The sequence below is a fragment of the Sus scrofa genome, chromosome 16 (assembly GCF_000003025.6).
Source record: "Sus scrofa isolate TJ Tabasco breed Duroc chromosome 16, Sscrofa11.1, whole genome shotgun sequence".
Lineage (NCBI taxonomy): Eukaryota > Metazoa > Chordata > Mammalia > Artiodactyla > Suidae > Sus > Sus scrofa.
Genome location: NC_010458.4, coordinates 6,023,436 through 6,044,492, shown reverse-complemented (window position 1 = coordinate 6,044,492; position 21,057 = coordinate 6,023,436). Strand labels below are relative to the sequence as shown.

The 21,057-nt window shown below is 48.1% G+C and overlaps 1 protein-coding gene across 1 annotated transcript in view; it reads left to right on the top strand.

Annotated features, from left to right (window-relative positions):
* MYO10 (myosin X) overlaps positions 1-21,057 on the top strand; it is a 238,375-nt gene that overhangs the window by 100,993 nt on the left and 116,325 nt on the right. The window contains exon 4 of the mRNA XM_005672397.3: positions 15,824-16,011. Coding sequence (XP_005672454.2) covers positions 15,824-16,011 — 188 coding nt within the window. The remainder of the gene's footprint in view (positions 1-15,823; positions 16,012-21,057) is intronic.

Below are 21,057 nucleotides of genomic sequence, written 5' to 3'. Positions count from 1 at the left end.
ACTGGCTTCTCTGGTCCCATTCCCAAAACCTCCCTGAAGGTAACCCCTGACTCCCCCTTCCCATGGGAGTCCCACTACACAGGTGTCCAGGGAACTGTGGGCCATGGCATGTGGAGGTTCCTGTGCTAGGGGTCGAATCAGAGCTACAGCCGCAGGCCTACGCCACAGCCACAGCCAGCCACACTGGATCTGAGTCGCATCGGCAACCTACACCACTGCTTGTGGCAATGCCAGATCCTTAACCCACTGAGCAAGGCCAGGGATCAGACCCACATTCTCATGGATACTAGTCAGATTCTTAACCTGCTGAGCCACAACGGGAACTCCCGTGGCTGTGTTTTTAGCATGAAGCTTTTGACACTGCCATGTAACATTGTTTACACCGCGGTTTCTTTGCTCCGATTATCAAGGACTTATGCTGTTTTTCTTGAGCCAAGGACAGTGCCAGGGACCTGGCAGTTTGGTGACAAATGTTTGTAAAACAAATGCCATACATTTTAGAAATAACTTAGTTGGTAATAAAAGGTGAAGCTAGATTTAAAATTTCTTTATTGGTGGAGTTCCCATCGTGGCACAGTGAAAACGAATCTGACTAGGAACCATGAGGTTTCAGGTTTGATCCCTGGCCTTGCTCAGTGGGTTAAGGATCTGGTGTTGCCATGAGCTGTGGTGTAGGTCGCAGGCGCGGCTTGGATCTGGTGTTGCTGTGGCTGGCAGCTGTAGCTCTGATTAGACCCCTAGCCTGGGAACCTCTGTATACTGCAGGTGCAGCCTCAAAAAGACTAAAAATAAAATTTCTTTATTGGTACCCAGCTCTTATAGGCAAATATTTTAGAATTCATATTCTTCTGTCTTTAGATGCAAGTTCTTGTGACATATTTAATAGTCAGGAAAAAGTAAGTCAGGGACAACAAACTACCCAAGGGCTTTAAACGGCAGAACCTTTTAGGAGTTCCTTTGGTGGCTGAGTGGGTAACAAACCCAACTGGCATCCATGAGGACTCAGGTTCGATACCTGGTCTCACTCAGTGAGTTAAGGATCCGATGTTGCCGTGAGCTGTGGTGTAGGTTGCACATGCAGCTCGGATCCTGCGTTGCTGTGGCTGTGGTGTAGGCCTGCAGCTATAGCTCCAATGGGACCCCTAGCCTGGAAACCTCCATATGCCATAAGTGTGGCCCTAAAAAGGGAAAAAAAAAAAAAGGCAGAACCTTTTAAAAGTACCCCCCCCTCCGCCCCCAACCTTTTCAAGATAATGTTAAATCTGGTAGCCAAATTGCCCAGTAAACTATGTGAATAGGAATCTTTGTCTTCTTTTCCTGGAATGACAGTCATTCCCCTCCCCTTTGAGGGAGAAACACGGGATTTTTGTACATACAATTTGCAGCTCAGTTCAGTTAACTATCCCTTATATGCCTTCCTTTGGGGACCCAGATAACTGTATTATCCGTAGCGCAGCCACCTCAGTTTTCTTATTGTCGTTGCTAAAGCTCTTTGCATTGGATGCCAGTACCTGTCAGACTCTGTCCCATTGAGACAAAACCGGTGCTTGTCCAAGAAACAGCTTTTTTTGCCTTTTCTCTGGGCTCTGCCTGATGCTTGTCTGTATCTTTAAAAGAGGGAGAAGAGGACTTGTAACACACGCGCCGTATTAGTTTTCTTTTACTGCAGTAACAAATTACTACAACCCTTCCAATGTAACAGAAATGAATTTCCTTGCAGTTTTTTAGGTCAGCCGTCTAAAGGGCTAAAGCCACTGGACTAAAAACCCAGGTGTGGGCAGGACGCGTTCCTTTCTGGAGCCTCTGTGGAGGATCTGTGTCCTGCTCTTACCTGGTGTTGGCAGAGTTCAGTTCCTTGCGGCTGTAGGACTGAGGTCCTTGTTTTCCTGAGCTCTTGTCTGCTGCTTCCCAGCTGCTGGAGGCAGGAACCCTGGATGGAGTCCCTCTCTTGCTTCATATCTCTTCCTTCTTTCTTTTCATCTCTTACTGCAGCCAAGAAAAGTTCTCAGCTTTTTTGGGGTGGGGGGGGGTCACTCCCTTGGCACATGGAAATTCCTAGGCTGGGGATCAAATCTGAGCTGAAGCTGAGACCCATGCTACAGACGCAGCAATGCCAGGTCCTTAACCCACTGGGCTAGGCCAGAGATTGACTTGCATCCCTAACGGAGATAAGCTGGGTCCTCAACCTGCTATGTGCCACAGGGGGAACTCCCTGAAGGTTCTCAGCTTTTAAAGATTGTGTGATTAGATTGAGCTCACCTGGATAATCCCCAGTATCAGCGTTTATAGCTTTAACCCTATCTTCAGAGTCCCTTTGCCTGCAGTATCACATGACTGTAGTCACAGGTTCTGGGGATTAGGTGTGACCTGGTCTGGGCGCACCCAGTCTGTGGTTCTGGGGGTTGGTGGGGCAGGGAGTGGCTGTCACTCTGCCTGCCAGGTGCCCTCCTCTGATTCATACTACTGGGGTGGCGCTTCCCCAGCACTCTGGATCTTGCATTATTTGCCAGCTGTCTGGTCTCAGTGACACAGGTTGCTGGTAAGCAGACCCATCTATGGTAGGAGGGGTCTTTTGTTTTGTGCTAAGAAGGACCATTAACTTTTTTTTTTTTTTTTCCCCTTGAGGGCCAGCCTTATTGTCTGAGGACATTACCAGACCCCAGTCAAATATTCCTTCTAGCATTTAGTATCCTCTACTACAGTGTGGGTGGAGGAGTTCCCCTCGTGGCTCAGCAGAAACAAACCTGACTAGTATTCATCAGGATGCAGGTTCGATCGCTGACCTCGCTCAGTCGGCTGGGGATCCAGCATTACCGTGAGCTGTAGTGTACCTTGCAGACGTGGCTTGGATCTGGCGTTGCATAGCCGTGGCATAGGCTGGAAGCTGCAGCTACAAATTGACCTCTAGCCTGGGAACCTCCATATGCTGTGGGTGTGGCCATAAAAAAAAAAAAAGTGTGGGTGGAGAGCTGTGAAGGGGTAAAGCAAGCATTCAGTAAACATATCAAAACTGGGCCCACTTTTCTCTACTCCCCTCCTCTTGAGCTTTGTTTTCACAATTTTCCATGTCATTTAAAGCAGTTTTTTAAACAAGATCAACCCCTATAACTGATGGGGCTGTGTTACAGTAAAATGGCACGGGAAGGCTTTAGGAACTTTGCTAACCTTTGTACCCCTCTCCCCACTTATCTAATGCCACCAGCCTCCACCCCCCCACCCCACCCCTGCAAATGACTGCATCCACAGCATATAGAAGTTTTGGGGCCAGGGATTGAATCTGATCCATAGCTGCAGCAATACCAGGTCCTTTAACCTGCTGTGCCCAGCTGGGCATGGAATCTGTGTCTCCAAAGCAACAGGAGCTACTGCAGTTGGGTTCTTAACTCACTGTGCCACAATGGGAACTGCTAATACCACCAGCTCTTTTTCTATTTTATTTTGTTTCTTTTTATGGTCACACCTGCAGCATATGGAAGTTCCTGGGTCAGGAGTTGAATTGGAACTGCAGCTGTGGCCTACACCACAGCCATGGCAACACCCGATCCGAGCTGCATCTGCCACTTATACCGAGCTTGTGGCGACACCAGGTTCTTAATCCTCGGAGCAAGGCCCGAGATCAGACCCATGTCCTCGCTGGGGCAATGTCCGATCCTTAACCTGCTGTGATGCAGCAGGAACTCCCAATACCACCAGCCCTTTATTTGGAAAGCTCCTTCTGGGCACAGAGGCTGTGCACACTTCTGCATCAGTGTCTGTGGGTCTTTGTGACCCCAGCCTTGCTGCTGGTCCTGTTTGGCTCTGATGCTTGAGTTCGAGCAGCTCTGCTCTTTCTGGAGCTGCCTTGCAGGAGCTCCTGCTTCACACCCCAGTGCTCCATTCCCTTCCTGGAGCCCCAGGCTCTCGTGCCCAATGCTCCACCTTGTCAGCCTTCTCCACCCTCCAGTGACTCTCTGGATGAGAACTCTGCTCCGTACCTCAGTTCCCCACCTGGACTCCACCCTAAACCTCTTGTCTCTGGGCTTTCTGCCACCATGGGGCTGGCCCTGGGGAGAGGCTCTCAGGAGTCCAACCCACCTTTGTCTCTTCCTGCTACTGAAGAGATCTGATGGGGACAAGTGCCCATACCTGGAAGTCCCTGGAGAGGCAGGATTTGTGTTGTTGATCAGAAGTGGGGAGGCGGAACAGGGAGGTGGGGGGAGAATGCTGGAGAATGCTGGAGCTGGCCGTGCGGACCCTACAAAGGCGGAATTAGAGTCGGTTAGAAGCAAAGGCGAGGGAGATGGAGAGATGAGAAGGCATTGGGTGTGATGGCCTCACTCAAGTGGGAGAAGGCTCCTTTGCTTGTGCAATCTGCTGTTTGTTGGGGAGCAATTAGCGGATGTTAGTGTGGTGGATAGGCAAGGGTCAGGACACTCTTAAAAGCCATGGTTCTCGACCACGTGCGGTGACCCAGGGGGCCTTTGGCAGCATCTGGAGGCACTTTGGGCTGCCATAGCCAGGGCAGAGGATGCTGATGGCATCTAGTAGGTAGAGGCCAGGGATCCGCCCAACATCCCACAGTGCACAGGATGGCCCCACCGCAAAGAGCCTTCTGGCCCAAGATGTCATAGTTATGAGAACCCCTTCCTGACTTAAAGCTGGTCAGCAGCATTTGGGCTTGGTGGTAGAGAGGCCACCCATTTTATTTTGGCCATCCCTCAACATATGGAGTTCTGGGCCAGGGATCAGATCCAAGCTGCAATTGCAGTCTGTGCCACAGCCCTGGTAACGCCTCATCCTTGACCCAGTGTGCTGGGCTGGGGATCGAACCTGCGTCCCAGCACTGCAGATTCACCACCCATTCCATTGTGGCACAGCAGGAACTCTGAAGACATCATCTCTGTCAAAGGCTTATGAAGAGAGAATTTCCCCGAGGAAACACTTAGAAGGGTTGCCAAGGGAAGTGATGAGATAGACTGTATAGAGGGTGCCGGGCTGAGAGAGTGTTGTGATAATTCAGAAGAGAAGAGGTGAGGGTTTGGGACCAGAGATGGCGATGAGCGAGAGGAAATGAAACAGGAGCTGTGCTGGGGCCGGGGCTGTGTGTGAAGGAGGCAGGGCTGCCTGTGGTGACTCCCAACCTGGTCAGGGACCCCTGGCTAGGAGAGCCTGTTGCCAACAGCCCAGGCAGCTCCCGCAGGAGAGGAGGGTTGAGAAACCAGCTGGGTTTGGGGTGCCTGTTGCCTTGTGTTCTCCAGAGTCTGGATCATTTCGGGTTTGGTACCTGGCCTCTGAGCACGGCGAGGACAGAGCAGAGGAGGTGTGTGTCACGGTGACCATCAGCTGTGTTCAGGGTGGAGCAAGGCTCTGTGTGATGCCGCAGTTTTCTGCCCAGTGGAAGAGGAAGACACGGGCTCTCGCTGTGGGGTTTGTGGCGCCCTGGCTTAAGGTGATGCGGGAGCCTCCTCGCCCAGCTCGTGGGAATGACTGGAAACCACATCAGGGAGAGGGCCTCTGGGAACCTCAGAGCCCTGCCGCAGTGTTGGCACTGGGGCTCTGGTTCCAGAGGAGGCCAGGCTTGGTCCTCCCCAACTGGTCCACCCCACCCCGTGGGTTGTTGGTCTTGCTGAACAAATGGGGTGGAGCTGCGAATCAGAGGAGCCCATTTTAAGAAGTGGGGCTGAGTCTAAAGATAACTGCTTGTGTCAGCACCGAAGATGCTTCACAGCTCATGTATTTTGAGGCTGTCCTGAAAATATCCTCCTCTGGTTAGGTGGCCATTCCAGACCGAGTCTGTAGACGTGTTTGCTGTTGTTCCTGAATTAACTTGGAAGCCTGCGGGGAGGTGGCAGGCTGCCTGCGGTGTTGACAGTGGGCACACCAGGGCCTGGGGTTCGCTGATGTGCGCCTGCAAATTTAAACCTGCGATTCATTTCCTTGAGTCCTGTCTTCCCACAGTGGCTTTTTGGGGGAGTTGTTTTCCGTCCCCTTTCAAAGCCAGTGTCAAGTAACAGGGTGCCCCTCACCGGATGGCTAGTGGGCTTTGCGTTTGTCTCATACCGGGAACAGCTGAATACAGTGTGGTTTGTCAGGGTTGGCTTTTTTTTTTTTTTTTTTTTTTTTTCTTCACATGAAATCAAGACTGGTGTTGCCAAAAGATGATTGTAACCATCTGTCTGACTCTATGTATTTTTAAACTTTACCAAACATTTATGCTCTCGAGTTGCCATTTCCACATCAGCACATGATGCTGGCAATTAGGAACTTTGTTTTTGTTAATTTTTTTTTTTTTTCTTCTCTTTCCTGCCTCTTTTGGGTCAGACTCCTTTCAACAAGGAGGGAGTGTGAGTCAGAAATTCACTCCAATTAAACAAATGTCACTTCTAAATTTAAGAGCTTGACTCGAGTAACTTCTCGAGTTGTTGGCTGTGATCTCTAGCTTTCTTTTCAGCGAACTTGAACGCTTAACTGTTTTGATTGTTTGCCTGGAACAGTGACGGCAAACAGCTTTGTGAGGGCAGAGGTGGGGGAAGGGGGCACTGCACACAGTTAAAGCGGGAACTTAATTGGTGGATTGATAGTTGAAGTGATCCTGACATGCCTCCATGGATTCTGCCCTGCATGTGGGCCAGGCTGTGTGTGAGGCTCCAAGGATGCAAAATTACTCTTGTTCCCAGTAACCGTGTCTTGAAAGATTGAATAAGTGAAAGGCACTGCCCTTCTGGGATCTCCTGGTTTACTGGTGGAGGCAGACACAGCAATCCTTTGACAATAGCTTAGGGCAATGAGTGTGATCAAAATACTGGGACAGATAGAGTGACCCCTCAGAGGAGGAGGTGAGAGGGGGTCAGAAAATGATTCCTGGAGTTCCCACTGTGCCTCAGCAGCTTAAGGACCTGACATAGTCTCCGTGAAGATGTGGGTTTGATTCCTGGCCTTGTTCGGGGTTAAGGAGCTGGCATTGGGGTGGCTGTGGCATAGGCCTCAGCTGTAGCTTGGATTTGACCCCTGGCCCAGGAACTCCCATATGCTGTAGGTGCAGCCTTAAAAAGAAAAAAAAGAAAGAAAGAGGAGTTCCCATCGTGGCTCAGTGGTTAACAAATCCAACTAGGAACCATGAGGTTGTGGGTTCGATCCCTGGCCTCGCTCACTGGGTTAAGGATCCGGCATTGCCGTGAGCTGTGGTGTAGGTCGCAGACGTGGCTCGGATCCCTCATTGCTGTGGCTGCGGCATAGGCTGGCGGCTACAGCTCCGATTAGATCCCTTAGCCTGGGAACCTCCATATGCCGCAGGAGCGGCCCTAGAAAAGACAAAAAGACAAAGAAAGAAAGAAAATGATTCCCTATTGAGGTACTGCTTGCAAGAGTTTGAAAGCATTGAAGGGGAGTTCAGCCAAGAGGAAGGGTGGGTCAGTCCTGGCAGAGGATTAGAAGAGGCTAAAAATAGCATGATGTGTTTGTCCAGCTGCCAGGCATGCAGATGCTACAGTGAAGGTTGCATGCTGCTGGCCGGCAAAGCGGTCAGAAGCAGGTGAGGAAGGGCGCTGTGCATAAGTGAATGACCTTGAATTCCTTTGGGAAGGTTGGTAGGGAACAACGTCAAAGTTGAGTTCTGGGCCACCCTCCTCTGGCTACAAGGAGGAGAGATGACCAGCAAACCAGATGGGAAATGATGGGATTCGCAGCCAGTCCTGCGGGGAGCTGGAGTCTTGAGATATACTAAGAGGTAGGATCTAGGTGTTTGATTGAGTTTGAAGGGCAGTAGGCTGAATTCGACAGGATGACTCCTGGATTTCTGGATCCATCATTTGGGTAGATTGTGGTGCCGCTGTCAGGATGTGACTATTTGAGAAGAAACAGGTGTTTCGAGGAGCTCAGCCTTGTTCATGCTGCATTCGCGCTTGGGGGCACAGATGAGGATGGCCAGCAGGCTGTTAGTATTCAGATCTGCCATTTAAAACAGAAGCTGCATTCAAGGTAAAGGTTTGGGGAGGTAAGTCATGGCTATGGTTAGCTGGGATGATGGCGAGAGCAGGGAAGGGGAGAGTAGTGGGTGGGGAGGAAATGGAGCTGGTGGTTCCCTCTTTTTTTTTTTTTTTGTTTGTTTTTTTTTTTTTGTCTTTTTGGTCTTTTGTTGTTGTTGTTGTTGTTGCTATTTCTTGGGCCGCTCCCGCGGCATATGGAGGTTCCCAGGCTAGGGGTTGAATCGGAGCTGTAGCCACCGGCCTACGCCAGAGCCACAGCAACGCGGGATCCGAGCCGCGTCTGCAACCTACACCACAGCTCACGGCAACGCCGGATCGTTAACCCACTGAGCAAGGGCGGGGACCGAACCCGCAACCTCATGGTTCCTAGTCGGATTCGTTAACCACTGCGCCACGACGGGAACTCCGGTTCCCTCTTTTTAACAAGTCCTTCCCCCCTTAGGAAAGTCATGGCACTGACCTGAGCCAGTTTCCCTGGTGCATTTCAGATCACTTGCTCTATATCCAGCTTTTCAAGACCACGTGATGGACAGCCATTGTAGCTTTCTTTTCATTAACAAAAACAGCGATTAATACTTGGGACTTGTATGACACTCTCACTTGGTGGTGGGGGTAGCAGAGGATCTGTTGCTGTTACTGATCGGAATCTCAGGCCCAGACGGGTGAAGTAGTGCATCAGGGAAGGTAGGTCCAGGCTGAGGACCTGAGGTCTTGACCTGCCAGAGCCTTGGCTGTCTCCATTATTTCTTCCAGTGTTGGAAGAGTGACTTCTTGACGGTAACGTGGATCCTTTCAGTTTACCAGCAGAATGCAGCTGTGGCCACCGGGTCACTTTATGTGTTCTATTTTTTGTTTTGTTTTTGTCTTTTTTTTTTTTTTTTTTTTTTTTAAGCCTATACCCGCAACATATGGAAGTTCCCAGGCTAGGAATTGAATCAGAGCTGCAGCTAACGGCCTACACCACAGCCACAGCAACGCCAGATCTGAGCTGAAGCTCACAGCAAAGCCGAATCCTTAACCCACTGATTGAGATGAGGGATTGAACCTTTGTCCTCTTGGACACTGATTGGGTTCATTACTGCTGAGCCATGACAGGAACTCCACTTTTCACGTTTGTTTGTTTGTTGTTTGGCTTTTGCTGTCATTGTTGTTGGTTTAGGGCCGCACCCTTGGCATATGGAGGTTCCCAGGCTAGGGATCCAATTGGAGCCAGCCTACGCCATAGCAGTGCCATATCCAAGTCGAGTCTTCGACTATACCACAGCTCCAGGCAACACAAGATCCTTAACCCACTGAATGAGGCCAGGGATCGAACTCATATCCTCATGGATACTAGTTGGGTTTGTTTCTGCTGAGCCACAATGGGATTTTTTTATTGGTGGGCTAGATACTAGGTATTATACCCCTCTGCCTTTTGAAAAACCTCGATTTAATAGATTTTATACTGAAGCCAGGCAGTGAGTTTTTTTCCCACCATATTAAAGCAGTGTGTACTGCAGCTGTTCTAGATTATTGAAATGGGCAAGGGAACGTACGGGGGGGGGGGGGTGAGTTATGTGGAACTTTACTGACAAGAAAAGCAAATTTTTTATGTGCTTCAAAAGAGAATATACTTTCTGTTTCTGAAAAGCTGTTAACATGACCAGGCTATTTATTCTCATGGAGTTTGGAATCCAATACAAGGAAAGACACCGGCACCTGGCCCCGCCTTGTGTTTGAGAGTTTCTGTATCCAGAGTCCCAAAGGGCATGGCTTTATTGTGGCCATCTGGGGAGCAGTAATAAGGAGTTCCCTTCGTGGCTCAGTGGTCAGTGAACCTGACTAGGATCCGTGAGGATGTGGCTTCCAACCCTGGCCTCACTTAGTGGGTTAAGGATCCGGCATTGCCGTGAGCTATAGCGTAGGTTGCAGATGCAGCTCGGATCTGCTGTGGCTGTGGCTGTGGCAGAGGCCAGCAGCTATAGCTCCTATTTGATCCCTAGCCTGGGAACTTCCATAAGCTTTGGGTATGGCCCTAAAAAGCAAAAAAAATAAAGGAAAGAAATACCTTTTTCTAGAGTGATCAATGGCATGAGTGTGTAACACACATTGTCCTGTAGCTCTTAGGATTTCTTATGTCTTAAGTCACATGGTACTTAATTCACAAAGAGGCTCTTCTCCCCACTCCTCTCCCCAGTCTCTGTGTTTACTTATATTACACATCATTTTGAGTTTATTTTCGTGCATGGTGTGAGGGTGGGTGTGTTCTAGTTTGATTAATTTGCATGCAGCTGTTGGGGAAATAAAAAATATATATATAAAGTAAGTAAATAAATACATGTCAAACTACACATTGGAGTATGTGTCACTAAATGCTTGATCTTTTAAAATCTGGTGTAGCCAGGAGTTCCCTCGTGGCTCAGCGGGTTAAGGATCCAGCATTGACATTGCCGTGGCTTGGGTTCTGTCCCTGGCCTGGGAACTTTGGCATGCTGTGGGCAAGGCCACAGTAGAATAGAACGGACTAGAATAGAATAGATAAAATAAAATCAGGGAGTGTCCGTTGTGGCTCAGTGGTTAACGAACCCAACTAGGATCCACGAGGATGCAGATTTGACCCCTGGCCTCGCTAGGGGGTTAAGGATCCGGTGTTGCCGTGAGCTCTGGTATAGGTCGCAGACTCAGCTTGGATCCCAAGTTGCTGTGGCTGTGGCCTTGGCTACAACTCCGATTCGATCCCTAGTCTGGGAACCTCTATATGCTGAGGGTGCAGCCCTAGAAAAATAGCCAAAAAAAAAAAAAAAATGCTGCAGCTGTATATTTTATACTAAGTGACCTCTCTTCCCAGAAAGGAGGAGGGTTTGGGAAAAGGGGGATTTAGCAAGGTCTGGTTTAAGGATATATATGCGTATATATATGTGTATATAAAGAGTGTCAGGTAGCTCAGGACAGGTAGCTTTCACAGTGCTTCTAACCTGCCTAGATGGTGAAATTAGAAGCAGTTGAAGTGCAGAACATTTTGAGTTTTTTTTCATTTGATGCAATTATGTGGTGTGTGCAATGAAAAGTAAAATAAAAGCCTGCCTTTTGATAGCTCAAGCTAGCTTTTATCTGCAGCCTCTTTCAGCATCTTCAGTTGTCCCCCCAGCTTGGCAGGTCCCAGGAGGAAGAGTCTGCAGCCTTTTCTCCCTCTGGAGATTTGGAGCCACATGGGGTCCATGGCAGGGTTGAGAAGTGCCAGGTGGCGGGACAGTGGGCACTCAGGAGCCTGGGGTGGTGTTAGGGGGGGATGAGCACACACCTCATTTGGTGCCAGCATTATTTTTATGGGCTGAGAATCCAGGAGAGGCCAGAAACCCTCAAGAAAAGATTAAATTGGGTACCTGGCTTTGAGAACACCAAGGCCATGTGCCACACACTCCCAGAAGTTTTCCATCAGAATGGAAAAAAAAAAACAAACAACAAAAAACAAGGCATCCTTGCATAAAGCAGTGAAAGTCATTAGCAATATGCAACTTATAATTGGTCAGCAACATGCCATGGTGAGGGACTGCATTTTCTTCTTGGCAGCCTGCCAGTCAGCTGGGAAGATGAGAGATGGGTCTTCAGCAGCTTGTTGTGGAAGTCAGCCACGAAGGTCGATACTGTTTTAGGGAAAGCTTACAACTGCCAGAGCCATGGCAGTGCAGTGGCGTGAATGATAGCGTCTTACAACTGAACCAAGATTGTATTGTGCCTTTCACCTTATGTGCCTTTTGAGGCCGCTGGTGAAACCATCCTGTTTCCGGATAGGCCCTCTTTTCTTCCTTTCTGAAAGATGGCACCTCAACAGTGGAACAGTCTTTAGGTGTGTTGGAATGATTTTTCTGAGCCAGAGATGCTGGCCGGGCGTCAGCTCACAGGCCAGCTCCGACTGTGTGACAGTGACTGGGCTCAGTGGGGAAGGGTATTGTGTGTGCTAGTGGATCCACCAGTTGTGACTGCCAGCCCAATACTTGCCAACTCTAAGGGCCACTTTGGTGCTGACCGTCTGTGTTCTGAGAGCCTGCCTTTCCTCCTAGAATCTCAGGATTGGGTGGGAGGGCTCTGCATGTGTTGTCTGGAACTGCCATACCACCAACCACATCGTCATTCTGAGACACCTCAAAGTGGTTTCATTGGGCCAAGTGCAATGTGAGTTACTTAAACATGAACCTAGATGTGAGACCATTTTGGATATTCTGTCTTCATCTTTGCTAACAAGCTTGATGTCTTTGGAGCTCCTGATCACATGCAAAAACCATGTCATCTGCACCAGCAGGGTGAATGATACCTTTTGTTTTTGTTTTTCTTTTTACAGCCACACCTACAGCATATGGTTCCTAGACAGATTTGTTTCCCCTGTACCACAATGGGAACTCCTGAATTTTATGTTTTGCTTGTGGCTGAGAAATGATTGGCAGCACCGCACCCTTACCTATTTGTGTCAAGAGGGCCAGCGCTGACTTTTGACTTCCACCAAAGTAGGGAAAAATGAGAGCATATTTCACAGAAAAATAAATAGTCTTAATATTTCACAGAATAATAATAAGGCATATAGGGTAGAAACAGGCCTGACATTGTAGACCAAGAAGAGGAAGGGACCAGACAGCCCGAGCCTCAAGCACCGCCTGTCTGCCTGCCTGCGTGCTTCACCTCTGCAATGAGTTGACGTAAAAGAAGGTGCTGGCACCTGGTCAGGCATCGAGGGTGGGGGTAAGGTGGGGGGGATGCCAGGCGTCCTCCGGGGAACCATGTGCCTCTCTGTTCTCCTTTCCTTCCCTAGAGGAAAAAGCAGCTTCATCTTTCTCTCTGGCCACCTCCTCCCTGTGGTGCTCTGACGGGAAAAGTGGGCTTTCTGCAAGGTGGAGGTTTCTCAAAACCTGAACATTCATGTATGAAAGTGCTACGTTTTTTTTTAAAATTTGAAGATAATTTACACAACAGAAAATTAAGCACATTAGGAGTTCCTGTTGTGGCTCGAACCCAACTAGCATCCCTGAGGATGTGGGTTTGATCCCTGGCCTCACTCAGTGGGTTAAGGATCTGGCATTGCTGAGAGCCATGGCGTAGGTCGCAGATGTGGTTCGGATTTGGTATTGCTGTGGCTGTGGTGTAGGCTGGCAGCTGCAGCTCTGATTTGACCCCTGGGAAGTGCCTGGGAACTTCCATATGCCACAGGTGCAGCCCTAAAAACCAAAAAAAAAAAAAAAAAGAAAACTACCACTTTAAATTCAGTGGCATTTCATACTTTTCACTGTTGTACAGCAAGTACCTCTGTCTAATTCCAAAATGTCCCCATCACCCAAACGGAATCCCTGTCCCTGCAAAGCAGTTGCCTCCCTAGTCCTGCCTCCCCTGCTGACCCTACTGCCCATGATAACCACAACCAAGCTTTGTGTCTATGGTTTTCCTGCTCTGGGTATGTGAACTTGTGTCTGGCTCCTTTCACTTAGTGTTGTGTTGTCATGACTGATCTATGTTGCAGCCTGTATCAGCACTTGGTTCCTTTTCATGGCTGAATAATATTCCATCATGTGGCTGTACCACATCTTGTTTATCCATCTATCTGATGATTGACTCTGGGTTGTTTCCTCCTTTAGTCTTTTGGGAATGCTTCTGCTGTGTTATTTTTGGAGTACCTGTTTTTAATCGTTTAGGTCCTATGGTAATAACTCATATCTTTTTAACCTTTTTTGGCTTAAAATATCTCCAAAACATAGACCTCCTTATATTTGAAAACAGTGCCACAGGATGCATGATACTTTGGTTGATATTCCTGGCAGTCACGGTGAATGTAAATGATTACAAATTGCAATAATATGACACAGATGCACTTAGGATATTTGAACTTTCTGTCCAGTGTTTCTTGCTGTTCTTGTCCTCTGCTGTGTTGCTTCTGCTTGCGAGTGAATGTGAAGAGAAGGCTCTGGAATTAGGTGGCTTGGGTTCAGATCGCACCTTTACCACTTACTGGCTCTGTGACCAAACATACAACTTTATGGCTGTGCCTCAATTTCCTTATCTGAGAAATGGGTGTGATAATAATGCCAACCTCCAGGGTTATCGTGATTGTTGCCAGGATCAGGCCTTGTGTTGTTAGTCTGCTCCGGCTGCCATAACAGAAGACCACCCCCTGCCCAGCTGAAACTTTAGATCTTTATATACTCACAGTTCTGGAGGCTCGAAGTCTGAGGTCAAGGTTGGTTTCTCCTGAGGGTTCCTTCTTTGGCTGCTGTGTCCTCATGTGGTCTCTCTGTGCACACACATCCCCAGGGTTTCTTTGTGGATCCAGAGTCCCTCTTCTAATAAGGACAGGAACAGGGCCCCTCTTGAGAGCCTCATTTTAATGGATTCATCTCTTTAGAGGCCCCGTCTACACATATAGTCGCGTTTGGAGGTACTGGGGACTTCAGTGGAGGAATTGACAGCGGGGACACAGTCAGCCCACAGCACCCAGTCAAACCCCTGGTGCATTGCATACAGTACAGCCGCTGGCAGGAAGGCGGTGGCAGCCGAAGGACCCCGCTCTTCCCTTCTGTGGCTCTACCTGCGTCTGAGCCTGGGAAGCGGACAACCAAACTCGGTTAAGCCTTTTTTGCAGAAGAATGAGAGAATACTGTGTCCACACAGAGCCTCTGTTTGGCCACTCTGAAGGTTTGGCTTCATTTCTGGCCTGGATATGGCCCCAGAAAAGTTCCAATTGCCAGTCAGCTACTTTCCAGATAAGTTACCTGGCACATCATGAGGTGTTTTGAGATTATTGAAAAAAATATCTAGTGTTTTCAAAATGGTCTTGTTACTTTTTTAAAGTTGTGGTTCAAGATACATAACATGAAGTTTATTACCATTTTGACTAATTTTGGGTGTACAGTTCCGGGGCATTAAGTACATTTGCAGTGTTGTTCAACCACAACCGTTCTCTCCCTCAGGAACTTTCTCACCATCCTGAACAGCAACCCTGCCCTCATTAATCAGTCACTCTCCACCCTTGCCACCCTATTGTTTCCTAATAGCCACCTGATAAGCATGGGGTCAGGGGGTCCCCAGGAAACAGGGATGGGACCAGGGCTGCTTTAGCATCTTCTTTCTCTTGTTTGCCTTATTATAAATGTTTTTATTTTATGGGAGTTCCTGTTGTGGCTCAGTGGAAACGAACCCAACTAGAATCCATGAGAATGCAGGTTTGATCCCTGGCCTTGTTCAGTGGGTTAAGTATCATGCATTGCCATGAGGTGCTGTAGGTCACAGACTGCTGGGATCTGGCGTTGCTGTGGCTGTGGTGTAGGCTGGCAGCTGCAGCTCCAATCTCACCTCTAGCCTGGGAACTTCCATATGCCACATATGCAGCATGCCCCAAAATTTATTTTATGGCTGCACGCATGCCATGTGGAAGTTCCCAGGCCAGGGATGGAAGCTGAGAGGCAACTGTGATCTTTGTCGCAGCCGCAGCGATGCCAGATTCTTTAACCCACACGGGACCGTGGACCCAACCCACGCTTCTGTAGCCACCGAGCCACTGCTATCAGGCTCTTCACTCACTGCGCCATAGCAGGGCTCTGCCCTAATTTGCCTTTCACTGCTGCCCTCTTTGAAATGCCTTAGTTCATTGGCTCAAGATTCGTACCAAAAGGTAATGGGGAAATGTGTGAGTGGGTATCAGGAGTCACCTGTCCCCCTAAGGTACACTCAGAGGTTCCATTTCAGCTCAGCGAGAATGAGATGTGGCATTTCCTCCCTCTCTCGGAGCGTGGAGCATCTTTTGTCTCCGCCCCAGCGTGGGTGGGAGGGTGAGGACGCGTGCAGCGCCCCCTGGAGGTCACGTGTAACCCACACCCTGTCTCCCCGCCCCTGTCCTACAGACCTACATCGGCTCCATCATCGCCTCGGTGAACCCCTACAAGCCCATCGCCGGCCTGTACGCGCATGAGGCCGTGGAGCGCTACAGCAGGTGTCACCTGGGGGAGCTGCCCCCCCACGTCTTCGCCATCGCCAACGAGTGCTACCGCTGCCTGTGGAAGCGACACGACAACCAGTGCGTTCTCATCAGGTAACCAGAGCCCGCTGAGTAGCACAGCAGCCCCCCTTTTCTCTCTCGGAAAACGCCGGGTCCTTCTACTAAGTTACGGCAGTAATTGCCTAGTTCTTTTCAAAATGAAAATATTTTATATATCTTAGAGTGCTCGTCAGAATGCCTGTCTGTTTGATCAAGATTTTGGTTTTTGCTGGTATGGTAAGATTTCCCTAGAATCTCCCAAATTTAGGAATTTTTGATGATTTCAATTGTATGTTCCTAAAGTTCACCTTTGAATTAGCACGGAAGAGGAGCTTACCATGTATATGTGGAGGGGGTAATAGAAAGGCTTGGTTATTTCTGTTTTCTCTAAGGAAGGATGGTTTTGACATCTTTTTCAGCTGGGTCTCAACTCATTTATTAAAATTAACTACTTTGAAGCCTATCAAAACACTTTTTAGGAATTACCTAAACAGTCAGTAGAGGGTATATTACTTTAAAGATATTTAATTTTTATTAATTCAGATTGGTCTTATACCTTATATTCTAGTGACATCCTGTTGGCTCTTACTATTTTTAATTTATTTATAGCCAAGTGACTCAGTCACACACACACACACACTCCTTGTATTATCTTCCATAATGGTCTCTCCCACGATTGGATATAGTTCCCTGTGCTGTGCAGCAGGACCTCATTGCTTATCCATTGTAAATGTAATAGTTTGCATCCACTAACCCTAAACTCCCAGTCCATCCCACCCCCATCCTTCTCCCCCTTGGCAGCCACAAGTCTGTTCTGTATGTCTGTGAGTCTGTTTCTGCTTTGTAGATTGGTTCATCTGTGCCATCGTTTAGATTCCACGTATAAGTGATATCATATGGCATTTGTCTTTCTCTTTCTGACTTCCTTCACTTAGTATGAGACTCTCTAGTTGCATCCATATTGCTGCAAATGGTGGCCCTTATCATTTGTGTTGGAATTGTGTTTGGTGATGGTCAGAACACTCCCGGATGAGGCCCCAAGCCCCATGTGGAGTGTCCTGGACTCTCCACGCACTCCATTCCCGTGTCCTTCTAGACAGTCCTTCCTGGAGCTTGGCTGCTCCTGAAACCCAACAGTGTCACTAAACCCGCCAATGGGAAAGAAGATTTTGCCATCTGGTATAGATGCCTTTCTAGTCTCCACTTGTGGCAAAATCATCATTGTTATTCCAGGGGGAAAGAAGAGGGTGTTTGGATTTGGGGAGAATGACACACAAGGCGCCCCCTCCCTCCGGATTTCCGATTCAGTGGAAGGCAGATATGGGGGACAGATGGAGAGCCATCTGTCAGCTCTAGACGTCCAGCCAGCCGGCTTGCTAACGCTGCTGCCCCGAATTACAGACTGACCTACCTGGTCGGCGTACAGGCAGGTAACTGGTGGCCACGGTCACTTTGAAACCAGTTCCCAGATGAGGAGGAACTGACCAGCTCTCCATCCCCCTAGCCACCTGTTGGAAAAGCCACTCCCACACCTTTGGGGAGGGAGAGGTAGGGAGGTGAGGAGGCCCCCTCCTTGAAACTCCGGGTCAGAAAGGCGGACGTTTGGGACACTGGCAGTTTTTACTGTTCCTCTTGTTCATGGTCCTTTGCTTGTAATAAGTCAGAATTATATTAATGTGGAGGACAGAGCAGTGCATTTCTCTTCCGTATTTTCTCTCCCCACCTCCCTCTGTCTATTGCTTTCTTTAAGGGAAGAGAAGCACCTGGGCAGATCTATTCTTACCTTAACGGATCTAATGCACCAGGCTGTGGAAGACAACTCGGATAGAGGGAGAGTCAGTGTAGCCAGTTAAGTGAACAGGAATCAGTACACCTTACAGTTAATCAAAAGGAAGCTAATGCTTGGTATAAAAAGAGAGCTTTTAAGAGTCACCTTCCCAATAAAGTAACTTGCCTTCTGACTAGAGGCTCTGTTTGAGGGCTCTTTAGGTGATGTCACTGCAAGTTCAGAAGTTAGAATTTAAGATCACCGTTGGCAGCAGACAGAAAATAATAAGATGAACAGAAAGAAAGAAAACTGAATGTAAGATCAAATTGTTTTTCACACCTCTTAGGTACCTAAATATTTGCCATCGATAATTGCCTGTGTTTATTACTTTCAGTGGAAAAATGAGAGCGTGAGTCATATATCACTTGCTAGACAGAGCAGTTTGGGAAGAAAGTGAAAAATCAAATGAGATCATTGTGCGTGTGTGTGTGTGTGTGTGTGTGTGTGTGTGTGTGTAATAAAACGGAAAGGGGTTGGCATTTTCCTGCCAAAGACTGTGGTATTTAAAAATCAGGAGGGCTGGTCCGGTGGGGGGAATGGGGAGAGGGAGAGGACCCCAAACAGAAAGCTCTCATTGTGTAATGCTGATGTGAAAAGAGGGACTGTATTTATCTAAATTAACTCAGGAAACGGCATCTTTAAGAATAGATTCCTCATTAAAATGTGTTTTGGTTTTTAATAGATCTCTCTGGCAGTTTTTTTTTTAAGTGGGGCTTGGGGCTGTGGGAATTAAAATTGAGTATAAAAATAAGAGTTGCAGGGTACAGTGGCCCTATTTAGATTTCCTCAGGCATGACCTGCCCCCTGGTGGCTACAGCCTTGTTACTACTTTCAAAACTTTCAAGCTGGTACCTGTGAAACCAGAAAGTAAGCCTATTTGGAACGAGGCAGGGACCTTGTAGCTGAATTTTTCTCTCACCTTACAAGCCTCTGTCACTACTTAGTCTCTAGGAGACTAGCTGAAGCCTTTTTTGGTTGGTTCACTTTCAAGAGTTTATCTCCCTTAAGCTCTAGTTTTATTTTACCTTCTTATGCACATTAAATGAACGCTTATGCTGTTACAATATCTAAAATATAAATATATGTTTAACACTCCTGTGAGTTTTTTTTAATCTGACAAGATCTTGGTTAAGCTAGTATGTTTTAAGTTAATTTCAACTGCGGGCAGGCAGAGTTTAGTCTATTATAGTCTTTTCAGTATATATGGCCTTTTAAGATACACAGTGTAGGCAAGGCCTCTGGGTCATTCATCTGTGCAACTCTTTGCCTAGGACACTGTCTGATAGAGGGGCCAGTGTCCAATAGCTGTCAATCAAAGGATGGGTGGGTGGAGCAGCTATTGGTTTGGGACCTTGGCTTGCTTTGCAGAAGTTTTGGTTTCTAAAAATTGGAGTGATTTTTTTTTAACTATGTTTTTTATCCTCGAATAATAATTGGGTGTTTAGTCTTTTTTTTCTATTCTAGTAGTATATGTAGAAATGAGTGAGTTGGAAGAATGAACAAAACTTGCATCCTGGGAGTTCCTGTCGCAGTGCAGAGGAAATTAATCCGACTAGAACCACGAGGTTGCGGGTTCGATCCCTGGCCTCTCTCAGTGGGTTAAGGATCCAGCGTTGCCATGAGCTGTAGGTTGCAGACGCAGCCCAGATCCTGTGTTGCTGTGGCTATGGCATAGGCCAGCAGCCGTAGCTCCGATTGGACCCTTAGCCTGGGAACATCCATATGTCTCCGGTGCAGCCCTAAAAAGCAAAAATAAATAAATAAATAAATAAACCTTGCACCCTGAATTAGAAAAGCACCAGCAAGAATGTGGCATGGGGCATGCCTAGTGTCCATGTCACATAGCAAATTTACCTTTCTAAGCTTTGTAGTTTGTTTTTAAAAGAGGAGTTCCCTGGTGGCCTAGCAGTTAAAGGATCTGGCATTGTCACTGCTGTGGTGCAAATTTGACTCCTGGCCCAGAAACTTCTGCATGCCTCAGCTCCCCCCTCCCCAAAATAAAGTTGCAGGCAGAAACTGATATAAATAGGTAATTTCAACACAGCTCACCTAATGGGCAAATAGAAATGTGTACATAGTTGCTCAGAGAAAAAGTAGCAGTTGATGCTCAAGAAGGAATCAAGAAGATACGTCACAGGGACAGGGACATTGTGGTCATGAGTCAAAGGGGATGTGGGAGTGTGGCTGGCACAGAGGGCAGGAAGGGCACAGCAGCATTTGCAAGAACATGTGGAAGAACAAGGATCATTAGATGGGAGGTAGGCCTGTAGCACGTGGGATTTGTTAAGGACAGAAGGACATGGGGTTCGAAACGCAAAGAAGGGAGCTGCCATTCCTTAAGAACGATAAGAAGCCTTTCCTGCAGGGAAGCTGAGGTCTGGAGCTGTTGAGCAACTTGCCAAGGATGCTTGAGTGTGAGCAGCGGACACAGGACTTGAACTTGCGTCTCCCTGTGTTAGTTTCAGAACAGAATCCTACTTCCTGGTCCAGGGCCTCACCGTAACGGCTTTGTCCTGCTTACTAAGAGCTTCAGAGTGGATCCTCCAGACACTAGAGGAGCTTCCTGAGTCTTCTGGCAGCAACGGAGTCATCGGTGTCTGTTTTGAGAAAATCAAGTGAATCGGGAATGTGATTCGTAGGATGGAAAATGCCAGGTGTCAGCAAAGCTGTCCTATTAAGGCCAGGAGGACATACGTATTTTAATGATCAATGGATGAGATCGTCTCTGTTACAACTGCTTCATCATCCTTGCCCTGGAATGCAGTGTTCTAATAAAACTTTATTGACAAGAACAGGCAGGAGGGCAGGTTTGGGGTCATGATTGACACCTGCACTGGAAGGAGATGGGCCTGCAGGGTGGATAAAGGCCCCTATTGCCTCCAGAGGTCCTTTTCTCCAGGTGTGTTTTGATCCCTCCTCCCTGCTTTCTTGGGGACTTTACTCCATCTTTGACCCTCTCTGCTCCTGATTCTCCGACCTCTCCTTTTCTTGTGAATCGTCAGCATTATCATTCAAAAATTTCTAGAATGTTCGTCTTGGGGAAAAAGAAAAGATGTATCTTTGGCTCCACACTCCCTCCCATACGCTGCCCGGCTCCTTCCAGCTGCTCCATCATTCTGGTTTCTTCCTCGTTCTCTGGGTTCCTCCATTGTCTTCCACGTGGGATGTCTTCTGACCCCAGCTGCCTCTCCTTCTCTGTGGCTGCAAGCCTCCCCAGACTCAGACGCCCCTCCTGCCAGCTTCTCGTGAGTTGCAGGTGTGCATCCAGGTGG